Source organism: Apus apus, chromosome 4 (genome assembly GCF_020740795.1).
Source record: "Apus apus isolate bApuApu2 chromosome 4, bApuApu2.pri.cur, whole genome shotgun sequence".
Taxonomy (NCBI): Eukaryota; Metazoa; Chordata; class Aves; order Apodiformes; family Apodidae; genus Apus; species Apus apus.
Genome location: NC_067285.1, coordinates 64249919 through 64276060, shown reverse-complemented (window position 1 = coordinate 64276060; position 26142 = coordinate 64249919). Strand labels below are relative to the sequence as shown.

Here is a 26142-nt window from a genome sequence, read left to right as displayed (position 1 = left end):
GTCACATCCAAAAAGTGAAATTGCCCTCAAGTTATTTAAAAAATTTAAAAAATCAAAGCCTCATAAAACATGTATTTTATAGTGTTTACTGCAAAGCCTCTTCAGCTAGGCAAAAAATATAAATCTCCTACCTCCACCAACTCCTTTTTTTTGTGACTCCACGGAGATGGCTGCAAGTCCTCTGTGTTTTCGCATACATATGAACATATACATATGAACACATGAATGTATTTTTTTCCTAAATAATTGAAGAACCAGAAAGTTAATCTTTTTGCAAACATGGAAATTTTTAGCAGAATCAAACATCCTCCCAAAAGCAACCAAGAAAGCAATCTGCGAACTATTTTCCAAATGGTTGCTTTGGTGCTTTTGATTTTTTACCATTTGAAATAGCTGATTCTCACATCCCTCTCTTTGTGAAAGAGGTGGGAAGATTCATGGATCTGACTAATCTGAGCAACAGTATCTTGAAAAAAGAAGAGAGACTGATTTCTAAGGACTAAAATTTTCAATTCAGTTTGAACCTAGAAAGAGTCCGTACATTTTCATATTTTGCACTCTGAACTCAATTGTTTCACTAAAAATAAAGCTAAAGTGCAAGAGGGCAGAGATCAGTTCTGTGATAACAAGCAGCCTCTTTCAGTGCCTGTTTTTAGCCCTGCTTTCTGACCTTAATATCACTGACCAGATTGTCAGGAGAAAGCCAAATACCCAAACTCCTCCAGAGGCTCCAGACGATTCTCCTCTGGCAATAAAAAGGGGCATCAAGGAAAATGCTGAAAGAATTTATAATTGTGGCTGACAGTTGGGAATTCTGGCATAAACTTTAGGCAAAGTTAAACACAATGCAATTTTGGGGGGAAACCCTGGACAAAATCTGAATGTTGTCTTCTACAGAAAAATGTATGCTAGGAGCTAATACACTCCATGTTTAATAGATGCTGAAAAGGAAAGTTATGATAGTGCAGAATGCATAATACATGTATCCAATATGCCATCTCACACAGTGGGAATGGTTAAAGAATACAGTAAATTCTAATGAAGGCACACATTTTTTGCATTAAAGCATTTGGCAAGAAGGAAGAAACCTGTACTGGGAGACATAGTCTACTGCATGGCACGTCACTGAGTGAGGCCACAAAATCCAAAATTCAGCCTTTTATGGCACCAAGACTTTTCAAATTCACTTGCAGCTTCTTCCGCAGCAGGAAAAATGAAGGACAGCTGGAAGAGATGGGATGCCCTGGAAAGAGATAATCTTAGGGAAAAAAAAATATTTTTGCTTTTAGGAACATTTGAGTATAGCTTAGGCTATCCCTAGAACAAGCCCTATGGTAGGTTGGTGGGGCTTGCACCAGAAAAGACCCAGGCCATCTTACCTGGACACACGGGAGACTGCTATTTTGCATGCTCAGGACATTTTTCAATCCTCTAAGATATAAAAAGTTTAAAAATCTTCTTACTGACCAGACAGACTTTGTACATTTCCTAATGCATTCCTCAGCCTGGGCGGCCTCACTTACCCACAAGCTCTTCGGCAATTACAGCCGGCATTTGCAAGCCCACCACTGATTTGTAGCATGGAGCATGTAGGATGGGTTAAGTCTATCAATTGAGACATCTACGCCACACTGTCACTGCTGAGAAGTAAAATCCCTTCCGTGCTGTTAAATTGGTTTGGGCAACTGCCAGGGCCCAATCTAAATGAAACCAGACAGCACACGTTGCACTGCCTAGTGCTCAAATGTTGCAAAAAGTGCCTGCTGAGCGCTACCTCAGATGTCTCCATAGAAAAACTTACCTGAGATAACCTACAGTTGTTCAGCTAGCATGTAGGCAGGAACAGGCAAGTAAAGTGGTAACTCAGACTTTCCCCATTACTTTCTGGAGAGACCATGCTCATTAACCAGATGAGCAGCTTCACTGATCAGATGAACAGCTAGACCCTGTGTGTCTCTCCCCTGTTACACTTCTGTACGCTCTGAAATAAAAATGTAAAGCTGAAATTGCTGCAGCTTCCTAGTCCCATATATTATGAATTCTCTTCATTTTTTGCCACCTGTCATATTTTGCCAAAATTAACAAGGACTAAAGTGGGAAAAACACGTAAGAAAGCAGGCACCAAGCCAACATTTAATAGTGGTACCTGAAAGGAGAACTACAGCAATACCCACAGTGCTGCACCATTTGGCATCGTCCATCACTTCTTCACAGGCTAATGGACTGCATAAGGATGCTGAGCACAGCGAGGGAGAAAATGAGAAGAAGACAGAGCTTTGACAGTTCACCTCTGGCTAAATGAGAGAGCACTTGAAATCTGCAACAGTTGAATTATTTTTTTCCCATAAAGGAACATCATAAAAGATACTAACGGACCTTTTCAAACAGTCCAGATGAGGGAGTGAAAAGAGGGCACGTCTTCCCTCTGCACTCCACTTGTGGCACACCTCCTACTCATTTTAGTGAAAACCCAACCTCCTAACCAGAACTTTGGGGAGGTCTGCAGACATTCCATAGCCTAAAATGGTTAGGCAATAACTGATTTTTTTGCCTTAGTAAAGAACTGACCTTGAATCATGAAACAAGCCATTCTTCTCTTACACCAAGGGTCTTCTCCTGTCCGAAGCAAAAGGATGCAACAAGCGCACATGCGCGCCAGCCTGCGTGAGCTTCTGCCACGGAGCCAGCAAGAAAGGGAAGAGCGCTCAAGTTCATGCACATTTTTATTGAGTAGTAATATAAAATGCTTCTTTCATTGTTACAAGTGCATGCTTTGATTGCCAACATTTCGAAGTCAAATTACAAAGGCAAGGCTGTAGGCTGTAGTGAATTACTTGGGCACTTATACAATTGTTAAAAAATATCAATGGACTGTTTTGTGTTGTTTCTTTTTCAGAATGAGCCAGTTGAAACCCGTAACTGATATACAAAGGGAAAAAAGTGAAAAAATTACACATTTTGTGGCACATGACAGAACAGAACAAAATGACTAAACCATTATGACATTAACAGTTATCATGCATTTAGAATTTCACATGTAACTACAAACTTATTTAAATTTCACAAGGTTTGCTAAACATGCTACCCATCTATATGTGCACTGACAAGCTTATGTTAAAAACTTTAAGAATACTCTTTCCTTAAATTTTTCAAAGCTTTTTTTTTGATTACAAAATTTCAAAGGCATTAAGCATTGTTTTTTTAGAGAATATAAAGTACGCCAGTATACATACATTTCCAGTATAAGTCAGACCACTAAGCGCATTACAGTCCCATACAGGCCTATACAGCCATTTTTTCTTAAAAAACATGCATAGGCAGATTTTTACAGAATATAGATGCTTTTCACTGCACTTAATATGGTGTCTTGTTCACTATACTTAAAAATGCACCACTCATAAATATTTAAATTCAGCAAGCCACAACCAAGACTTGATTTACCAAAAAAACCCAGAAAACCCCCCAAACCAAACCCCCCTAAATATAAACAGCAAAAAAAGATAAATGTTATCATTATTCCAGTTGTTTTTTTTTAAACAAAGAAAAGGATAATCGCTGCCAAATTAGTAATATAAGTCTTATATTTAAAGAAGGGCATTGAAGCACACTAAAGAAACCTGAGGTAAGCATAATCTGTACAAAATTAAACTGTCGCTCTCGCTCGCTCTCTCACTCTCTTTCTCTTTTTTTTTTTGCATTTTAAACAAATTTCCAACATTCTTTTTTTTTTCTTTTTTTCTCTATATTTTTAAAGACTGCCTAATTTATTTCATAGCCATTGTCTGACAAGAGTAGCAAAACATTATCAATAAATAGTCCTTATTTAGTTTGTACATTTTGTTAAAAATGTTTTGATGTTGTCCATGTTTAGTGCTGCAACTGTAAACGTACAATAGTTAGTAAGAAATTAAACAAAGTTTTCATGTCCAGTAACAGAATAAAAGGCCTTTCAGTAACATACCTAGACGTTCCCAATGCAGTAGGAAAACATGTTCATTCCCCTAACTTTGCAATATATACCAGCATGAGCTTTCATTTTTCTATAAGCATTTTAAAGGCATATCCAAAGGAGGTGTCTCTCCCCCACCCCCCCCACCCCCCACCAAATTAAAGTTGACGATCTCTTCGTAGATGATTTTTGTAAACTCAATCCAACACCTGGCCCCCAGAGCAGGTAAGCTGTTATCAGAGGCAAGAACATCCCACTGCTGATGTGCAGCAACCCCATCGCGCCCTGCAGCTCAACCCCCCGCCCCAGACAGTGGTCACTGAATATTGCTGCTATTACTGCCGTTGCTGTCCGTGCCATTAGTCTCTGTGGAGATTGCCTTGTTGATGGAGTTAAGGTTGGCATCGGATGGCACGTCTCTGCGCGGAGGCATTCGCTCATTAATTCGATCTAAGCCTTTGGCCTCTTCGAAGCTAGTGATCTTATGTTGGGGTGAAAATCCTTTGATAGCTAAATAAAGGATTATTAAAAGGTAAAATTAGCAAGGTAAAACTCTTGGCAGCTTTCCCCCAGCTTAGCAATGGATGCGAAAGTCCTTCTTTGCAAAGGCGGCAATGAGATCTGACAACACGACCGACTCCTTACCGTACTCAGAAAGAGCTGGGGGTTCACCACCACCATCTCCTGCCAACACAACTATTTTTCATCAAGATCAACTTCCAGTATTTTGTTGTCCTCTGGGCTTCAGCTTAAAACGCTGACATGAAACTACAGTTTGCAATTAGGAACCATGCTTATGGCACAGCCATCAGCCAGTGAATTAGCATTTGTCTTTATCACTTACAGCCTTGAAGACATCGTGCCTCACTGGAACATCCTTAACCCGGCAAAACTCTCATTTGACTTTCAAACACCAGGGTAAAAAGCACTGCCCAGTTACTGATGGTGCTGACACGATGGGGCCAGTCTGCAGGATGTACATTAAAGCTATGGGTTGCCTTATGTTCTCCACACAGGCGAGCTGATTGTGGATCGCTCGGGGCAGTTGCCCTCCCTGACACCTCCCTGGAATTCTAGTAAGCAGCTTGAGTCAAACAGCGGTAACGCTGTGCAACACAGACCAGGGATATAATAATTGTCGCATGTTTGTACAATTTAACTTTGGAAACGCACTGATAAAGGACGAAAGTTCCAACTGAACCTGGGGACTTTTCATCTGCCCTTCAGCAGCAACACTGATGAGGCCACACTGACCTCAGAAGGTGGCCACAGGCTGGGGAAGGCATTTGTAGAGTGTGATTTTTACCTTTTTTTTAAAATTGTTTTTTGTCCTCTGATTAATTGAAGTGTTGAATATTTCTAGATTTAAAGCAAAAGAGAAAAAAGCACCACAGGCAAACAGCAGGTAACAGCTCTGTAGATAATCTGTCATAGCCTTCTGTGTGTTTTTCTCTTATCTGTACAAAATCAATGCACTGCACTTCCAGAACTGGCACTTCTGCTATGCCTCTATCTTAACATGCCATAGAGCAGAAATGGTGTGTAAGTACCAGGAAACTGCAAACTTGCTGGGGAGAAAATGGTAGGGGAGTTTCAAAGATCAAATTCAATATTCCTTCCCTCCCTTTGTCTTCTCTTTACCCTGAAGTACTCCTGCCCTCCTTCCAATATGCAGTCCCAATTCTAGACAAGCTGGTAACTTCTGTTAAGAACAAAAGTGAACAAGCCCCCAAGCCCCAGAACATCCCTGGTACCAATCTACCACTCCTTGCATTTTGGGGGGGATTGAGAAAAACATTTTCATGCTGGTATTTTTGCCAACCATTTCTGTGAAAATGGGTAGATCCTGTTTGCCTCAGGATCTAGTTCCTTAGCCAGTTTCACAAACGTTATATTGGAACTTTGTGAAGTGAATGAGTTTTAACATGTGTTATACTTCAACTCAGATCAACAACAACAACATCATAATGGTGATTAGTCAAGTGAGCCAGGATGGAGCAGTGAAAACAGAACAGACCCTACAGTGAGTTTTTTCAAATGTGTTTTGTTTTGTTTTGCTTTGTTTTACTTTATCTTCTACCACCAAATAAAGATGTCTAACAAGCACCCAGACCAATCCCTTAAAACAATAGTTTAACGGATGGCCGTGTTGAAGCTGAAACACTTGCTGTGTCCTAGAGCTGGCCAGTAGCACAGCCCAGTTGGTGTTACCAGACCCTGAACCAAACTACAGAGGGACAATTGGCAAAAAATGAAACGTTTTCTCCATCATTAGCTTCATCTACATGGACTAGCCATTGCGACTACAGTTACAGCATCTAACTACCAAGGATGGCAAATCAAGAATTAACTTGAAGGGTGCATATTGCTGGACTAGGGGCACATTCAATCAATTGCATTTCAAGCAGACACGTTATGTGTTAGTGTCTGTAACACTGAGGAAGGTGCTCTGCTGTAGTTGCTGGTCAGACAATGAGTATTAGCAGTTTACATTGAGAGTATACTAAAACACAACACATAGTCACAGAAAATCACAGAAAACAGCCAAACTGTCAACAAGTATGCACACTGCAGATTAAAGATTGCCAATAGGAATAGATAATTCCAACATAAATAGCAGCTTACTCACTGCTATTTAGAAAGCAGTTGTATTTTTCTCTTACTTGTTTGTTCTGTAATTTTATTCACTGCTTTACAAAAATCAAAAACAAATTCAACTGGCCAAATGGGCACATCTTAGCAAAGGACAGCAATCATCAGATCATTATGTTTTTTAATTAGCTAAAAAAAAATACCCACAGACAATTTGAGGGGCAAGAACAAAATACAACTGAAGAATTTTGTTTTAAAGGGGAATTCTGAAAATTCTTCTTCCAAAACTTTAGAATGCAGATTAATATTGTGCCTCTACATTGTAATGCATGATTATTTATGTTTTAGTGGTAGCACTTAAAATTGCTTGAGGGTTAAATTAGAGGTCTGTTGATACAGCACCACAGTTTTCAATACTAAACATTCAGAAACATTTGGATGCAGCCAGTTACTTTACTGTAGCTAAAATGGTGCTGGTGTTAATGGCTGCTCTAATGTAAATATCCAGTGTGTAAACTGCCACTACCAGAGGAAGCAGACATCTTGTAGACAAATGCCTCATGTTGTTTTACTTTTAAAGAGAAACAGAAACATGCTGAACTGTAACAAAAGACCAATAAAAGTTTTTTACGAGTGACCTAAAAGAAAGGAAACAAACTGATGCAAAGAAGAAAAAAAGCAAGAAAAAACCCAAAACAAACAAAACCCAACAAAATCAAACCAAACAAAAAAAAAGGAAAAAAAGGGAACAAACCAAAAATATAAGAAAAAAGAGAGAATATTTAGAAAAAGCTGTGTGCTTTCCTTGACCAGAGATTGCTGAGGATGGTTTGAGGCAGACAAGACCCAGCCTCCAGTGCATGGCTTTTGAGCTATGTGTCACAGAGCATTTATGAGCTGCTGCCGAGTTATGTCCCACGAAATCCAAGTGCCCTGATCTCCTACTGTGGCATTATTCAGTGCTTAGTTCAACATACAACAATTCCAACATGATTGTAACTTTCAGAAAGAAAAAAACCCCAACAAATCACAACAGCAGCAACACAAAAGGAAACAACAAAAAATATAACATTTTCCCCTTTAAAGCAATTACATTTTGGTTAATACCGAGCCACGATTGTTAGCCCAACACCCACACAATCTGTACAAGCTACAGCAAAATGAATACACCCAGCAGAGCCCTTATCTGTTGTGGCACCAACAGAAAGGGGACTGGCCAATTTACCTTCATCAGCCTCAATAGCCTCAACAGTAGCTGAAGAGAAGAAAGGGGTAGCAAAACGAATGAGAAAAATGAGCAGAGGATTTTAACTCTAAGAACAAGTCAGAGAACAGCAAAGGAACTACAACACTAATGTTACTGTAAGTGCTGGATTTTGGCAAAATAGACACACAGAGAAATGCTTACACATAAACAATAATTCATAGATTGAATTAAGCTATAGTTTGTTTTGAAGCAGAAGTTTCACAAACTAGAAGTTTTTAAAGACACATTTGAGTAGTTTTCTTTTGACTCAAAAGAACTACAAAATGAAAATGTCTTCCATATTGCACATCTGACCTGGAAAGGTTATTGTATAATTCTCCCAGCTTTGAATAAAAGCAGTTTGATTTGCCCTGTCAAAAGAGAATGAAAAATGGCATAAAGCCATCACACAAAATTCATACCACTTACAATGTCAGCTTGACAAGTATTAGCTGCCAGCACAAGGCAAAAGAGCCACATATGTAACTTCTCAGAATGACTTTTTTTTTTCCTGTCTTCTGACTAAAAGAAACCTCCCCACAGCATGGGACAGAATTTGCTTAGACAGTTTTGTCTTTGCTTGCAATCTTGCCCAGTTTGCTCCATCTGTAAGCATCCTTTTTGTCAACCCAATCTCTGAAAACAGCTTTCTTCTAATATTTTATTTAAATCAGTGGACACAGATGGAAGATTGAAAGCTGCTGACCTCCAAAATTGCAAAGGCTGATCAGAGAGGGAAAAGTTTGTAATTGGGAGGCTGCTGCAGTGTTATGAATACACTCTGTGAAACCATTCATTGTCATTAAAGACAATTTCATTCAAGTTCTACCAATCAGCTTCTGCATGAATTTGCTTCTACGGTTAGAGATTTAGAAGCTGATGCAAATCAGCAAATGCAATCCAATATAGCAATGGTACAGCTCAAATACTGAAAAAGTAATTTTGATTTTCAAGAACTTCTCTGGTTTTTAGGAATTCTTTTGTCTTATTTCCTCCTATGTAAAAGCTTTTTTGGTCTTCCATAAAATGCCTTTTTTTAAAATATATATTTAGGATGTTAAATATGGACTGAGATAAACACTAAAATATGTATACTGTTATCTTGCTGCATGGGGAAATGAGAGGAGCTAACCCACATGCACCAAGGTAAGCCTATGCCTCTCAAGCTACAGAGCAAGAGAGATGGCAAAAAATAAAGGAACAAAACCAATGCAAACATAAAAGAAAAAAAACAACACGATAACTAGGATGAGAAATTAAGAAGAATAACCAGATCCAAACCAGCACTGACACATTAGAAAAGAAATGACGACTAAAATGTATACTTCCACAACAGAACATACTACTCGTATTTTCTTTAAAGACATATGGTAATATGAATGTGTGCTTACAGAAACTACATAAGCTTCAGTTTGTTTGGTGAATGGGGTCCTACTACGTGTTAACTAATGGAGAAGCTTGTGTATAGTAATGTTTTACTAAGCCAGAATACTGCAGTATGAGGAGATTTTCCTTTTAGTCATTTGTAACAAGAACTTCAGGCAATTTTCTCAAATTCTTTTCAATTCCTAATATTTTTCCAGGGCAACAATAGCAGTCTCCTCGGATCAAATTTTCTGACAAATGTAAAGCAACTATACAGAGAAAAGCCTAAGTAAAGACCACAACCCCATTAAGAAAGGCATCATGGGGAATCATAGTGCAGCATTTTCAAAGCAGAACGTTACTGTGTCTGTAACACACAAGTCGTCAAGAAGAAAAAAGGAAAGAGAAAAAAAGGGAAAAAAAAGGTTTACTTCCATATACCTGAATCTTCTACGTAAGAGAGACAATAAAGGGAAAAGTACAGAGAAGTACTGCTTCAGGAAGGAAAACAAGAGGCTGAGACTGCGTTAAGGTTATAAAGCATTTCTATTCTTACACCTTATGCCAACAGAAGAACCTCAATAAGCAAGAGACATTTTTGTATGCCTGCAATATGCTCTACAGCAATACACATAGAATAAAAAGAAGAGCTTATAGTAGTAAATTAAATATTTTGCATCTCTTTATTCAAAAAGGAATATTTCATGAAAGGCAGCCCTACTATAGACTTACGGATCTCCTGTAACGAGAAGCACTTGGTATAAAACTGAACTGACAATCTGTATTGTGTTTGTGTACATGGCAAGCATGGTGTTTTTAAGAGCCTCCCTTCACTTGGGCTTAAATCAGAGAAAAATTTTTCTCATGCTGTCACCTAGAACTGTTAGGAGAGAAAATCTAATTCTAGAGCTATTTTCCATTGGTGATTCTCTATGAGGAAGAACAAATCAGATAAAATAAATAGTTTGAATGTCATTATCTAAGCTGAACCTTCAGTACTCTCTGTATCAAAGACTGCTCTGAAAAAACCCCAAAAGATGCTGTAAACTGTGGAACAAGCGCACTTCACATGCAATGCTGATTTACCATTCTGATTTCCATGGACATTTTTTCCCCCCTCTTTCTTTAAAAATCAGTAGTACATAATAAGTTTTGAGAGGTGGCCTTACATGAACTGCTCATAAATCCTCCAGTACAACAGACTGCCTCTTTTATTCTGTCCTTTGGATTTTTTTCTGAGAAGACTGTCGTTACTTTTCTTGAGTTCTGCCATTGAAAACCAATTACTTTTTTTACACATAATGACACACACAGGCAAACATGCTTACCGCTTTGCAGTGTTTGTTTTCCTCCTGAGAGCACACCACTGGGCAGCATTCCTGTTGGAGTCAAACCTTTCAGCGTCAGCACACTTTCACTCTCTTCTCTGCAGAAAAAAAAACCCAATAAAACACAAATCAAAAGTAAGTAATTAATTGTCTTTAAAAAAAAACAAACATGGAACATATCTTAGCTACACATGCCCTGCAATTACTTGTTTATCTCAAATCTCTTTACCAGGACAGACTGAACCTGCATAAGTGGTTCACCTTTGTACCACACCATGCTTGGACTCCTACTATAGTTAACACTATAACCTGCATCTACAAAACAAGGTATGACATACATTTGAATATATATATATAAAGTCACAGAATCGATATGAGGAGGACCAAAGGAGGAGTTATTGCCAACAACACATTTAAGTGTCTCATGCTGTGAGACTAAAATTTTGTCTGCACTAGCATTCAGGTGCATTATTTATTAATGATCATCAGCCACTTAAAAAAAAAGGCAGCTAAAAGCTCATTAAAATTAATAAGCACTTTCATCCTTACCAGTACTGTTCTTAATAGTTTTGAATGCTAGAAATGATACTGGATTCAAGAAAAATGTTTTCAAAAACTTAAATATGTTTTGCTGGTCTTCAAAAACAACTCTGAGATGAATTTGACAGCTTTTCAGTGAACAATCAAGACTGATTTTCTTCAATGCCTCAAAATGTCGATTTTTGTGAAATAATTTAAAAGTGCTCAAAGTTTCAAACAGTGCTAAAACCCTAAGATATGGGGCCCATGCATGTCACTTTAAACAAAACACACAAGAATCACGTTGTATTCTTCTTCCATCCCTGAAACCCTTGAAAGGATCCTGCCACAAAATTCCCTTTGAAAAGTCTTTGACATATAGGTGATGTCAATCATCTGCAATTTATCAAAACCCAAATCTATCAGCTGATAAACCAATTTCAGGTCTTTCTGTATATTTAACTCCAGGTTTCTGTTGAATTGATCCTACATTTCAAAAGGTGCTCTGCAACAATATACAGTAGATCCAGAAGCTGCAGTTGAAGGTTATGGGAGAAAGCCAAGTTTCCCAAACTTTGTTTACTCAACTATCATAAAAGAAAAATAATCATGCTGTTTTATGAAGGTGGTGCCAATGTCAAATCCAGGCTCTCTGCCAGACTTGGTACAGAGGAGCAGGTGGAAACATTTGATTGCTCCCCCATCTTTTTAAGGGAAAAGGTAGGGTGCCAACTTTTCTTTTTTTATGGGTACTGCTTTGAAGTAGCTTGTGCATCACTAGTAATCCACATATAACACCTTGGAAACCCCAGGTGCAAAGCCCTCCATCTCAGTCAGCTATTTAAAGCTGTGCTGCTGCAATCTGCAATGTGTGGGCAAACTCCTGTGTTCATGTAAAGCCCCACTGACAACCTGCCCACTGCTTGCATGCTGCAGAAGAGTTTCAAACAAGCAAGCTTGAGAATTTCGTCTGAAATTAAGAGTGTACTCTTCAAGCAGGTATTTTTATTTCCTCTTTTTATATCAGTCATAGAATAATTCCAATACATTTTTTAAAAATTCCTTGATTTTGCAGTAACCATAATAGCCGTAAACTGACTACAACAGAGTAACACATGGTATTGTGAGAAAAAAAATCCCTCTGCTGAAAGGGAGGGAGAACTGTGTTTTCCATATTTAGACTTCAGCACAGCACAGTACAGCATGTTTTCTCTTCTGCTTAGAGACATCAAATGGAAAGTTCTAAACATTGTGTAGCAATTAGTTACTTATGTGTTCAGGGAAGTGAAGCCCAAGGAAATAAGTTGCTGTTATCTGCACAATGATTTCCTGGATTTTTAGTTAAAGGACCCTAATGCTTTCATCTTTAATCATCTTTACTCATGGCTGTGAGTAACAACTGTGGTAGTAAAGTGGGACAGTTGGCATCCTTTTTAATGAGACATGATGTGGAACATACCCTTTTCTCTACAGTTAAGTCTTGTCTTGCAGTGGCAAAGAGTTAATTAGTACACCTGGCGTGCAAGTCTTTAAAAAAAGGGTAATTGCAATTTTCTTTGCCAATAACTTCTGTTGGTTTGTTTTATGTTCAGCAAATGTCCTGAGGAAGTTTATTCAGACCCATAATAAATAGCAATACTGTATAAATAAAACAATCTTTAAAACGTTCCAGTAAAACTCAGTTGAATGGTACATTAAAACATCAAATCTGCTATTTAATTTAATTAACAGTAGACTGCTCTGAGTAATCATTCAAAGATGTGTTTTAGCATTAAAAAACCTGAAACAGCAAAAAAATGTTACCTTAATACTGAGAAAACTCTAGCCATTTTTCCTATTGCTCTTATCTTGTTCCTTATAACCTCCTTCCGAGCAGCAGCTGTTGCTCCTATAGAAAACACATTAAAAACAGTTATAGGGATTTGTAAACAATACAATACTATTCTGAACTCTAAATACAAGAAAAAACATATCCATGGTTTGCCAAGTTAAGCCGCATTTGCAGTCAAAAAGGAAAAAAAACCCTATTATTTTTTATTATTTACAGCTCACTTTTGAACAATCTAGTTATTAGTACCTTTACAGAGGTGATCCTTTTCCTGCTACACATTAAAGCTGCATGTTTTTCCATCAATGTATGCTATTTTCCCAATTGAAAAAAATTTTCAGAGAACAGACTCTTTTAAAAACAAGTTTCATAGAAGATGGTAAAAATACCAAAAAGATAGTTAACATGAATGCTGCCCAAACCATAAAAGCAGAAGTTAAAAGTTAAATGACAATGAAGTTAACATCTATTTCATAATCTTACAATTTTAAGTGAAAACCAGTCATGTTTCACTTAGTTTTCTATAAAAAAGTGATTGAGTTAAACTTAAGGCCAAGAGGGTGCAGTTAGGGGTTTTCCATCCCTATTTAAAAAGTATTTAAATGGTGATAAAAACTAAAGGCGGAGTCCTGAAAACCAGTGTGAAATGGCAGGGGTTGTGTTGGCTGGCAGTAGTTAAGAGTTCTATAGATGGAACTTTCTTCTGTCACTGCTATGGCCTGCTCAAAATTACAATTACTTTGAAACTCACATAATAACCTGCCTCAAAAAAAAATCTGCTGGAACAGAGACTACAGTTCAGCTAAGTTTGTGTGTCTATTTGTTGCTTGGGTATCATCAAAACCTAGGGTATCATCTTGCATCCAAGAGAGAACAGAGAGTACCACCTGAACGAGAAAAGCAAAGAGTACTATGTTATCAGAACAGGGCACTTCTTTTAATACAGATCACTCACATCCCCAAGAAAATGCCATATTATAATTAAATGAACCTGGTTTACTTAGTATCACAATCATAATCACATATGTCATGAAGATTTCTCCCAATGGTTTCTGAACTAAAGATAACCTTGGCTTGCAGGGATGCTGCCTGGCAGCTCCTGGTTTGGAGGTTCAAGGGTGCAACCTGAGACCACCCATCACAACAACACTTTCTTCTTCACTGCTCCAGAATTCAAGGACAAAATTGAAAATTTCTATTTTCAATTGCTAGCAGCCGAATTCATTTTATAAAGTGGAGTCCTTCACAGAAGCTAGAAGAGCAGAAAGGGCTAAAAATGAGGTATGGTAGCAGAGGTGACAGTGCCAAGGAGCTGAGGTGGCAGCAGAGCACTGGGCAGAGGACCAAGATGCTGCCAAAGGTGGATGGATGCAAGACGTGACAAGCTACAGGGCCTTGCCACACAAACCCTTCCTCATTGTATTATGAGCACAAAGTGACTTCAGTCAAACAGGCTCCTATCAAAACAAGGGCTTTACTGAACTCAGTGGCAGAAGTCCCAGTTGCTTCAGCAGCACCAGGGTCTCACATGCTGCTTCTCCTCTCTGTGGTCCCAGCCCCTCTGGGCTGCTCTGGGTCCAGCGCTGCCACACAGGAGATTTGCTGGGCACTTCTCAGAGCCGACTTTGACAATTCTCAGCTTCAGTTACCTCCATGCATCTCTGCTGATGGCAGCCTCGTGGGTTTACTGTCAGGCACCATCACCTTTCCTACTGCAGATTTCTCAATTACAATTAATTTTGTGACAGTTTGAGACTACTGCTGGAAAGGCAAGCATTGCTTCATGAGACTAACTAGATGACTAGGTGGCCTGGCTGACACCCTGGCATTTTAGGAGGGTTAAAAAGGATGCACTTTTTTTTTTTCCTTGTGCTTGAATTTTAAAACAAAGAGCCATCCTTCACAAAAAAACTTTGAAAATAAAGTCAACTCTCAACTCCTAGAGCTGTTTAAAAGAAAGGTAAGCAACTGTGGCAACAAATAGCACAGATAACAGCCCGTGTACAAATGGGTCCACACGAGCTACCTCCTGTATGCCCACAGCTGTCACAATCTGCCTGCTCAGACGTTGATAACTGTACACTTGGGTGTTGGGTATGTCCATACGTCTGCTGAGGAGTGTCAACTAGATGTCTTACAGTCATGCATGCTATTTTTGCATGCATCCACCTTTTGGGGCAGCTATTAAATTCATTATATACACGCATTTCTAACTGTCCTCCTACAGTGTCTTGATATTATACACATGTATCTTGAAGTTCAAACTGAAGAAACTATGCTCAGCACGATGGGTCTCAGATCTCCCACATATAAAAAAAAATATAAGGAAAATATATAAAAAATATAAATACAAAGTCTTAGGCGTGAATGTCTAGTTCTAGACCAGAAAGTGATGGAAACAGCTGTAATTCAGCTGTATCTGAATTAAATATAATATATTCATAACAGCTATGAAAAACTTAAACAGCAATGATTTAGAGGGTTCTTCAGGAAATAGAGGGGGGCACATTCCCACCTCAGTTAGTACCATCTCACTGAATTGTACTCTCAAGATACACAAGACATGGTTTTCAGCCTTCTTTTAGCCTGAAAGCACTTAAACACAATTTTTCTTTTTCCCCCAAGTGTCATTATCCTCACTTGCTTATTACAAACCCACACTGTTCTAGTTGACCTTATAAGTCTATTTGACCTTTTTTCAGTCACACTGTTTAACTTCCAAAAGAGATGAGAACTGAAAACTGGAAATACAATTTATGACCAAAGTGAAATACAATGTCCTACACTTACATATAAATTAAGAATAGAAAAAAAATACTTCATCATAAAACACAACAGGCTCAGAGGTAGTATTTTTTCTCGCATTAATACATATAAAAGCTTACTAAAAAATACACTTTAAAAGATTTTGCTCTCCACTGAATTTCCTAATTTGCAACAGATCTGTAAAAATGACTTACATTTTTATACATTTACTAAATACTAGTAATTATTTTCTTTACTCAATTTGTTTTTTTTTAAAATAGTATTTGCTGAATAGTGCACCTGATAGTCACAATGTTTTATTGCCCTGTAAGTTTTGACTGAGTACCACTAAACTACAGTGCTTGGACTCCCTAAGTACTTACACATAAATCTTGGACTCACATTTCAAGTGTGAATACTCAGGTTTAGTATTCTGAAATTTACCATTACTGCAAATCCTTATGAATGACTTCAGCTACACTTAAGCATACACTTATGTGAAAGAGAACTGGTCACAATCTGAGAACTGGCTATGGGTAAAAGGGTTAATTTTAGCATTTGCAAGCATTGCATGATTTCCTTTCTTTCAATATCTAAACAAACCCTATCCACATGAAGTAACTTACCAAAAAATTATGAACACAGTCAAGTTTGAAGTTGGAGTGGAAAAATTATTTGGGAGGTAGAATAAAAGCTTTGAATCTTACTTCAGTGATTTAACAAGTTCTCTAGGATTTTGGATTTGTAGCCTCCAAACACAGATCTTGCAAGTTGGATATGCAGAATTTATAGGAAAATGTAATTTAGACCTTCAGATTAAAACGCAGGACAATGAAAAAAAAAAGGTTATAAACTCTGAAAATATTCCAAGATATAGGATTGAGCAAATAGAAGACCATACTGAGTTAAAAAGCCAACCCCAAATCTGTCACTGGTTTCATAATACATTATATATTATCTAATCAAGCATTATGAAAATGAAGGGAGCTTAAGCCTTCCAATTCATTGAATACCTGTCTTCTGTGCATAAGTGGGATCTTCTTATGAATTCCAAAGGGAGGGGAAAGAAAAAGATCAGTGATGTTTGCAGAATGAAAATAAAAATAATACAGAACATTTGATAACACCAATGGAAACGCAATGTTTAAGTAAAGTCTGAAAAACAGAACAGAAATAAATTAGGCAGGGAACAACCAAAAGGAAAGAAACAGATTGAGAATGATGGGGAAAAAAAAGGAAAAAAAATCCACAGCTTTTTCAGCTTTAAGCCTTGTTAGTAGGTTGTGCAGGAAAGGAACATGCAGGCAGAAGATCAGCAGTGATGTTTAGCCTCAGTGGTACCACCTCTTGAATGCCTACTTTCTCCTACATTATTGCAGCTGCTATAGGTCAATCCCTTCTCAAAAGGAGCACCCATCCCCCCAGTTTATTTGGGGTGTGCCTGCCTGATGACACCTCTAGAGGAATCAAGCCACTTCTTCCAGTTTATTGAGATGTGGTATCTGAAAACCTACTTTATTATTACAGATGTCTGCTGCTCCTACCAAAATCTGTGCTACCTACTGCACACATGCATTTGTTTGAGTGGTCCAGCAGATTGCAGTTATCAAATCCAACCACCACCATGGTACAAGGCATTTTCAAATCACTTATTTTTGAGAGCAGGACAAGCACAAGAATTCAGGCCCAGCCATAACTGCACTTTGGCACATGTTTTGGGGGCACTGGTTTATCTAATATATGCTGCTGGGTTGGTTCAGAGTTCAGAGGCAGAGCACAGCGACATGCCCCAGGTATGGCTCACATGGAAAAATGCTTTGGGCATGTAAACAACCATACCTGGCCAAATAAATGTATGAATGAATAAATAAAAAGATCACATTAAAATGCTGCTCTGCCACCAACTCACAGAATAGGTACACATTGCAGCCCAACCTTGCTCGTTAAGAAGAAGAATAAACATAAGCCAGTGGGAAAGCCCCTCAGTTTCTCTCCTAGTTAAAAAGTACCTCATTGAAAAGCTAAGGCTCTCTCATCTGCCCAAGTAGTACCATGAATGGCCTTATCAAGGCAAGGTAAGTATCAGAGACCTAAAGGCAAGGCCTTTGCTTTTGCTCAATCAGCCTTTGAGTTAGTTGGTATAGAGCTTGGCCCAGGTGCAGTTTACTGCAGGTAAAAGCTGTGGCAAATGTTGTATGCCAGTATTCATCCCAGAACCAGTTATGGATCGACAGGAAATGTCTGACTTGGTCATTCCCTTTAGGCTCGGACTATAGCACTGTGCTGGGGAAGCTGTATTCCAACCAAGGAATTTCCAACCAAGGAATAAATGCTGCAGCTAGAGCTACAACAGTGGCTTTTCCATGAGCAGGCTGTGAGCTACAAAGTTGAAGGCAATACAAAAATTAAGGCAGGTAATTTCAGAGTGTCTTTATGCTAAATCATGATAGCAACACATACAAAGCAAGCAGTACATTTGTGTCAAGCTGTCTGTTACATTATTGCACCCTTTTAATTAGCAGCTCAGTTTTTTCAATCAAACACATGAGGCCAGAAATGTCACTAATTAAAATAAACCAGGACTGACTACATGCTGGCTGGGAAGAAGTATTTGCAGCTCCTGTTGCTAAGCAATATGTTAGATACGCAAACCATACAGCACATGAGCTAACGTTCACCCAGGACCAGATTATACTGCAACCACCATAGCAAGCAACAGGAAGGAGAAAGTACAGCAAAGGAAACTACCAGAGATACAAAAACTTGAGCTATCATATCCTCTCATTTTTAAAGCACATGAAACCAAAAGGCCAATACAGGCCAGCATGGAGATATGGGCTAAAGAGCACTACAATTGCTAGTTAGGCTTTCTCCTGCTAAGCATACACATGAACTGCCTATAAGTTGCACAGATCCCTATGATGTGTTTCCTCAAGCAATTTTTAAAAAGATGAGAAAAATGGGAATACATGCCGTTGAGCATCCTGCTCATGGCTAGATGCAACATGCATGACTCAGAAATAAATATTATAATATTAACATTAATAGTAATAATAATAATAATTATAATAATGTCTCACAAGAACACCATGCAGTGAGGTAAGGCAATAATACTAAGGGGCTTTGTTTTGAAGGGGGAAGTGAGAGGGTAAAACAGAGGGCAATGAGGTGTAAGAAGATAACAAATGAATGATCAGTGCAAACCATAGTGATGGATCATTCTCATTACATGTGGGGACCCAGGTCAGGGCATGTTCAAACTGCAAGGAGAAAAAGGAAATCAGCAGTGAGCCCTGAAAACTACTGATAATAGAAAAATAAGCAATGATTTTAAAGAATCATTCTATCAAACAAAATGCATCTGCTGTTGCAGATAACAGGCATTTCCTTCTATGGGAAATACTGCTAAAGAAAAACGCCAGTGGGCAAGCAGGACTGCACTGCTGCAGTCCTCCAAGGAAGCTGGACAGAAATTATTGGTGGAAATGCTGAACCACTACAAGGCTGTCAATATACAGCCCTTACAGAAACACTTTTAAGCTGATAATCATTTCAGTCCGTTTCAGCAGGAACACACATGAAATACATCTGTAGCTTCTCCCCCAAAAGACAATGCTCTAAGGAATAAAAAACAAGGAAAGAGAGGGAACTCAACTATTTCTGAGAGAAAGAGGATTTTTCTGTGTTGTACAGATATAAAATCAGAACCCATCCTTAGAGATATCAGCCTCTATTGACATTTAAATCAACCCTTAAATTTACTTTTATGCCCAAGTCCTTCAGTCTCTTCCATGTGTATGATCCCTAAGAACCCACCATTTCCAGTGGGCTGAGGGTACATGAGTGCACCCACAGCAAGCTGCACGATCAATGCCACAGATCCCATTTTACAGCTCTAAGGGGAAGCAGACACAAACATATACTAGCTCTGGTTTTAGCTATACGCACGAAAGATGACAAAATTTCTAGTATCTTCCTTAAAATAATGTTTTACATGGAGAAATCAGTCATTCAGAAAAAATCTGAAAGCAAATTTAGACAACAGTATTAGCATTACAGTACTGGGAATGGTTTAATTATTCCTCATCTGGAAATGTTAATGCTGTTAGGTATCATTATGCAGTACACACACATGCAAGCCCAGAGGATTTCAACCTGCCTCCCTGCTTAGACACCTGCAATGCTGCAGACTCCACGTCTGGAGGAGTGCCAGAGTAAAATTCCCAGGAAGACAGGGAGGGGGGTTCACCGTGCTCCCAGAAAAAACACGGTAGATGCAGAGACCTCCTGCAGCTGGAAAGGGCTGCTGTCTCTAAAGACCCCTAACAACTTTCATCATTTCTGACTCAGCTTTTGAAAATGGGCTCCTAAAGTATAACTTAGACATGGGAATTCTGATGCAATAAAATTTTAGAAAAGGACTAACAGGTGTTAGCCTATCTATGCTCAACAGAAGTTGAGAGCACAACTTTAAAAGAAAGTATCAGGCCAATGATGAATTAATTTAAAAATCCTTCCCATAAAGCCTTAACTTTGGCATCGCATTCGGCGGGATTTCAGCCTGTGCTTAAGTGCTTTCTTGAGCCAAGGATTTTAAGCATATGGTTTTGTTGCTACTGTATTTAATTTGACACAGTTTTTACTCATTCTGTGCCTCCGTACTGCTTCACACGCTGCTTTAATTACACAGTAGCTACTTATTTAAATTTAATGAGAAAAAAATTGGGCACAATATTCAAACAGGTGTCTTCTTCTCTCCACTGATTACTGGTTTCAATAAATTCAGTCTTTATCCCAAATCCTTCAAGATAATTGTTCATGTCCACACTCTGTGGCAGATACAGAGTGGGGAATTCCATCTGGCTTTTGAGAGTAAAAGCAAAGCACTATCATCCATGCTCTTCTCCATTGCAAAGGAAACATTTGACAAAACCCATGATCTAGCTTCCTCTTCTAAAGATTAAAAATAAAGACTTTGAGAGAGAAGTTTAATTTTTAATTACAACTTCATTAAATATTTGTCTTACTTTAAAGTTCTGTTCATTCATTCTACCTACAAATATCTTGAGAATATTTGGTACTGCTAGGTTTTCTAGGTTCTTTTAAATTTTTTAAATATTTCTGCTCTCTTCCTAGATTTTTTTTTGAAACAGTAAAAGCATTCATAGTAAGAACATTAGAGAGGCATGGGATTTTCTTCATTTTTGCTCAATTGATAAGGAACAGACTGGCGAGCTGCAACTTACTTTTGCGCAGCCTAACAGAAAATTATGTCTAGTTAAATAAAGTGACTTATAAGAACCCCCAAATTACAAGATATAAGGTATCATTTAGAGTCAAATCAACAGGTATGAGGCAACTAATCATCATGTAAATTCCAACCCAAGTGACAACAGAAGTGACCATTCCTTTCTTCTTAGAAGAAATGTCAGGTCAGAACCCTCTCTACCTGTGTTTGGTTGTTTATTTTTATTATATGACTTCTTAAAGCCTTTTAGATACAAAAGTGCATTAAAAGAGGCAACTAATGAAATATTTCAACTACATGTCTTCTGAAGTTGCAGTACCAGCTCTTTGGCAGGAGGTCTCCAGGAAGCTTACTTCATTGTAGGAAGATAATTTTATTGATATAATTAAATTTCCTATGGGAATCCCTGGGATCTCAATGCATAATATTAACATCTGATCCCTTCACAATGCAACCCAGATTTCATGGAGGAAAATACTTTTTTTTTTTCTTCCAGAAGAGTGAGACCATGAAAAGGGTTAAAGCAGGGCATAAATCCATTAATTCTTTCTAAAGCATGCAGTAAGCAAATCCAATGGATGCTAGCGCAACAGTTGTTTTCAGCAGCACAAAATTAAATGGGATCCAGAAAAATATCCCAGAGTCAGTAATAAACTTTTAAAGGAGTTTCAAGGCAAACAACCTCAACCAAGGACAGGAGGCTCTTACCATCAAACCCATCTTCTTCTGTTCCCAGTTCATCATCTGAGCAGATGTTCAGCACATTGACCAGCATCTCTGTCACTAAAAAGGAAAACAAATGCAAAATATTAAGCTTCCACCGTCTGTCAGAGAGCAAACTCCAGCTGGAGCAGTGCAGAAATGGCACCTACTTTTTAAACAAGGACCTTGTTTTATGCATGTAGTAATATAAGCTTGAATTATGCTGTGTAGTAAAGTACATGATTCCATTAGAATTGTTCCAAATACAACAAACACCACAATAATGAGACCTGAAAAAAATAGTGTGTTAAAATTTCTCTTTTTTGCAATTTGCAACTCAGGAAGGGAAGAATCAGCCTCAGGTTACCCCTCACCTGGTCCCAGCTTTTCTGGAAAGATCAGCCAAAACCAAAAACCCAAACAAAAATGCCAGCAAAACTGAGAACCAACAAAATGGACAGAGATCAAAAAAGCCAAAGTTATATGTGAAATAATTAGCAGATTGAGGATAAACTCCACTACATCTACTTGTAGCATCATTAAAAGGGTTACCAGGCATGTCTAGCCTTGCACTAGCTACACAGGTTGAAAGTTCAAATGTTTTAATCAAGTGGTTATTAAAATCCTCTTCTGTGACAAGTATGATGACTTAGCATATTAGAAAGGTGGGACACAGCTAAATTTTTCCTACGTTAGTGACAAATTTAATATTTTCCTTTGACAGGATTAATGGAAAGACTTTCCACATTAACAACCACCAGAAACTAACAGCTTCCTACCTTGAGAGGCCTTTAAGGAAAAAATCTATGGAAAAAAAAAAAGGAAATAAACAAAAAGCTGTGCAGAACATCAGCACTTACATCCATGAATTTTGTTTTGCAGAGAAAGGGAAAAATACTCTTTTTGCTTCTTGGATCTTTAAAAGTTCCAAGCAATTAGTAAGAGAGACCCCTGGGAAAACATGGAGGAAAAAAACCCAAACAACCCACAACCAAGAAAGAAAGATGCAGGAGGAGCATTCATGGTCACAGAACCTCAACAAATGTGACTGCACGTCCTGCAGCCTCAAGAGGAGGTTACTGATGGGAAAATTCTGGAAAAACTACCTTCCAGAGCATCTTACAGAACCACAATGTGTATGGAGAACATGCCCATTATAAAAACAGCCTGGCTGAGTTTACAGTGAAAGCAAATGAAAGTTTTATCTGCTTTACAAGAGTCTGCAACACATGTCAGCATGGGTTATATAATGTCTCTATTAGTGGAAACAGCTATTTAGTCTTTGTTAATCCTTATTTTATTGTCTATCTGCTTTGTTCACAGAGACCTCAGGTGTCTCACCAGTGGCTTTCTTAGTACAAAAGGGTAGCTGAAAACAATGCTGGCCATGACTGCAGGTAAGAGCCACAGCTGGCTGTATTTCCAGTTGCCTATTAAGAGAGAACTGTTACTCCAAGCAGCTTTTAAGAGTTTATTATAGTTTTGTGGCAGTAATTGCTGTTACAGTAATATACTATAATGGATATATCAAAGCAAGCTTCAGCTCAGGCCTGAATAAAATTACTTGGAGTTTAAGCAGTTTGCATTATATATTCATTTAATATGTTAAGACTAAAGCGTTTTCATGCCTTTTGTGTGCTTGCCATTCATAGCATGAAGGTGCCTTCAGGCAACATATCAAGAGCATCGTGTTTCAATAAAACGTAATTTATGTTGCTTAGAGTCTTCTCGCCAGCAATGAGGCACTGTATGCCCTGAGCAGAGAAGGGGCTGAGGAGCAGGATTTCCTTCTTCCTGCCATCTCTTTATTCTCTCCAGCAACAGCTAATCAGACTGAGTCTTCTCAACCAGCTGTGTTTGCTGGTGAAAAAGCAATCCATCATCATGTCAGAAAGTTCCACTGGGTAAGGATGTAACTATGGTGTAGTGAAGCCTGTTGAGATGTCCCTTGAGCAGAAAGCAATAACCAAGGGAATGGCCAAGAGTTTATAAAGGAAAAACTAATAAGCATTTTATTCAGTGGACGCACCTCTGGCCTGCAATGTCATAAAATCTGTTCCTACAGGAGAAACATAATGGCATCATAGCCTGGCAAGAGTGGAAATGATAAAAACATATGAGCAAGAAGTGTGATTAACCATAGGTAATAACATGCCCCTCTGAGGTTTGTTTCTTCAAATTCATCCTTGAAAGCAAGTCACCTATCTTCAAATTATTCTTGCCATTTCAAAGAAATGAGGCCCCATGCACAGTGACTAAGGAACCACTTTGCAGCTTCTACAAACAGAGTCAATTTACATACCTTTCTCACCCACAAACGGCAAGGACCAGGTAAACACATCCATGAAGTTTGGAAGCCAGTACGGATGAGGGGAGCAGTTGAACTGTCTGATATTCATAACATTGTTCTCATATTTCAATACGGCAGCTAGAAGGGAGAAAGGAAAGAAGCAAGAAAGACATCAGACCAGTAACACTCCCAGTGCCCACAGCTTGCAGAGCTGCTCACCAGCTTTCAACCACTTGACCCAGGGGCAGCACTTGACTGCTAGTTATGATACAGCCTCAAGGAAGCTGCAAGCCATTTCCAGCCTGAAAGTGGTGTCGCCAGCTTTCCCTGGCACTAAGGTGGGTTGGTGAGTGAATTAATAACTGAGTTGTCATGAACGTAGATGCCGGGAATCTGGCACTGGTGGGGAGCAAGGCAGACTTGTCCAAGCCACCCATTTCACACAGTTACCTGAGCTCCTTGCAACCACACTTCAGAGATAACAAAGAAAAGCTTTTATCACTCAGAGTCTGAATGCTGCTCCTCCAGTGAACATTTTCAAATTATTTCATTAATAGTATTGTACAACAGACGATACTTTCTTCTCACATTTCTCAAAGTCTAGGCACAGGAGACTGTGCTGCCAATAGTGTGAAAAATGGCACAAGTGGTCTCATGCCATTTGAAATTCCTAACATTCTTGTCAACACTACACTTGCTAATGGGCAAAAACATAGATATTTATGCCGTTGACATTTTTTAAAGCACCAAGCCAAGTTCAGTGTTTACTTGTGACTATGGACTTTAGGTTCATATCTGAAAAAGGATCGGATTAACTTCAACCTGTTTTTGCAATATGAATATAACAAAGTACATTGAAGTATTACAAAACATATCAGTAAGAAACTACTGTTTCTTCCAAGAAGAGACTGTAGCTGTACCCAGGCCCAGTGCAGTAAGAAGTCAGATGAAAGGCTGAATGTGGCTTGGGTAGAGAGGGCAAAGAGTGTAGGCAGGAGAGAAAGTGACAGTATTGATTTGGTTAGGGAGGAGCAAAGTAATCATGTTGAAAATGCAGCTGATAAAATAAAATGAACTCTACAATAAGCCTATAAACTGTCCTTATCAAAACTCATTTTTTCAAACATTAAGTGTTTGCTAACACTACATTCCACACAAAATCTAGAGTCTCATGCACCTTCATTTTTTTTTATAATAATAAGTGGTTATTAGAGTGCTGTAGATTACTCAGACCTCAGGACATTTACTGAGACTGCCAGGAAGAACAAAATGGGTATGGATTCATGTCACCGTTTGTCAGCAGCTGTTTGTATCACAGATCTATTTGTCAGCTTTAAAAGAATGTATTGAGAGAGAGCTTTAAATAATATTGTCTTTCAATAAAAATAATCCAGTGCTGGATTTCTGCTGTTGCATTTATGGGCCAACTGCCTCAGCTTGGGAAACAGTAAATCTAGATCTCATCCGTGTCTTATCCTTTTTTCTTTCCTGTCTTATTGCAAAGACACATGTAACATAAAATGTTAATAATGCAGTCAAGACACACTCTGCTAACAGTACCTCTAACCTAATTAGTGTATATTTTAATTTACAGGATCTGTTTCCTGAAATTCACTAATTTCTAAATTGCGCAAGCACAGAATACATGTGCTGTTGGATGTGAACAGAGCCACTGAAGAAACAGGAGAGCAAGTATTTCTTTTCTGTGGAGAAAAAGGTAATTTTGAGATGACCGCCTAAAACCAAAGGGACTCATAACTATCCTGAACATGACAGGAAAGCCTTCAAACTATACAGTTACAGGAGACTGCAGACAAGATCTTTAATCAACATGGGACTAATACAGTCAACACAAGCTGAAGCTTCCATTCGCTGTCAAAGCTTCAGGTATTTTACATTTTTACTAGAAAAATAAGGGTGGGGTTCTAGTTTTCAATAGACAGCTCAGTGAACTTTATGTGAAGTTTGCTGGTCACCTCATTACTAGCATTTACATACAACTCTGAACGTAATCCCCACTCAGATGCTTACTCTCATGTAGACAGCCCTGACTTCACTATATTCTGCTGGTCATCACCTGATCTTGTAGCAGTTTTAGTTCTGTAGCTGTAGATGAGCTGTCACCAAATACTTTTTAATCTGGAGACAATATACTGCACATATTAAAAGACACTCATGTACTGTCATGTAAATCAGCCTTCCTGACGAGATCTAGTAACCTGTGACCTTCAGAATGATTGTCCTCAGCTTTAGTCAAAGACGAGTCAAGGTAGAAACACACATGATAATGCCTTCATAAATGATGAAGCAGCATGAATCAAAAGCACATC

The 26142-nt window shown here is 38.4% G+C and overlaps 1 protein-coding gene across 2 annotated transcripts in view; it reads right to left on the bottom strand.

The window, feature by feature from the left end:
- Positions 1-2705: 2705 nt before the first annotated feature.
- Positions 2706-26142, bottom strand: part of PPP3CA (protein phosphatase 3 catalytic subunit alpha) — a 187944-nt gene continuing 164507 nt past the window's right edge. Inside the window, exons 9-14 of one of the 2 annotated variants that reach the window (XM_051617943.1) lie at positions 23825-23950; positions 21529-21603; positions 12803-12887; positions 10481-10578; positions 7767-7796; positions 2706-4459 (exon numbers count right to left, since the gene is read on the bottom strand). In XM_051617943.1, coding sequence (XP_051473903.1) covers positions 4266-4459; positions 7767-7796; positions 10481-10578; positions 12803-12887; positions 21529-21603; positions 23825-23950 — 608 coding nt within the window. In that variant the 3' untranslated portion in view covers positions 2706-4265. The remainder of the gene's footprint in view (positions 4460-7766; positions 7797-10480; positions 10579-12802; positions 12888-21528; positions 21604-23824; positions 23951-26142) is intronic. The other variant, XM_051617944.1, reaches the window with a different exon arrangement.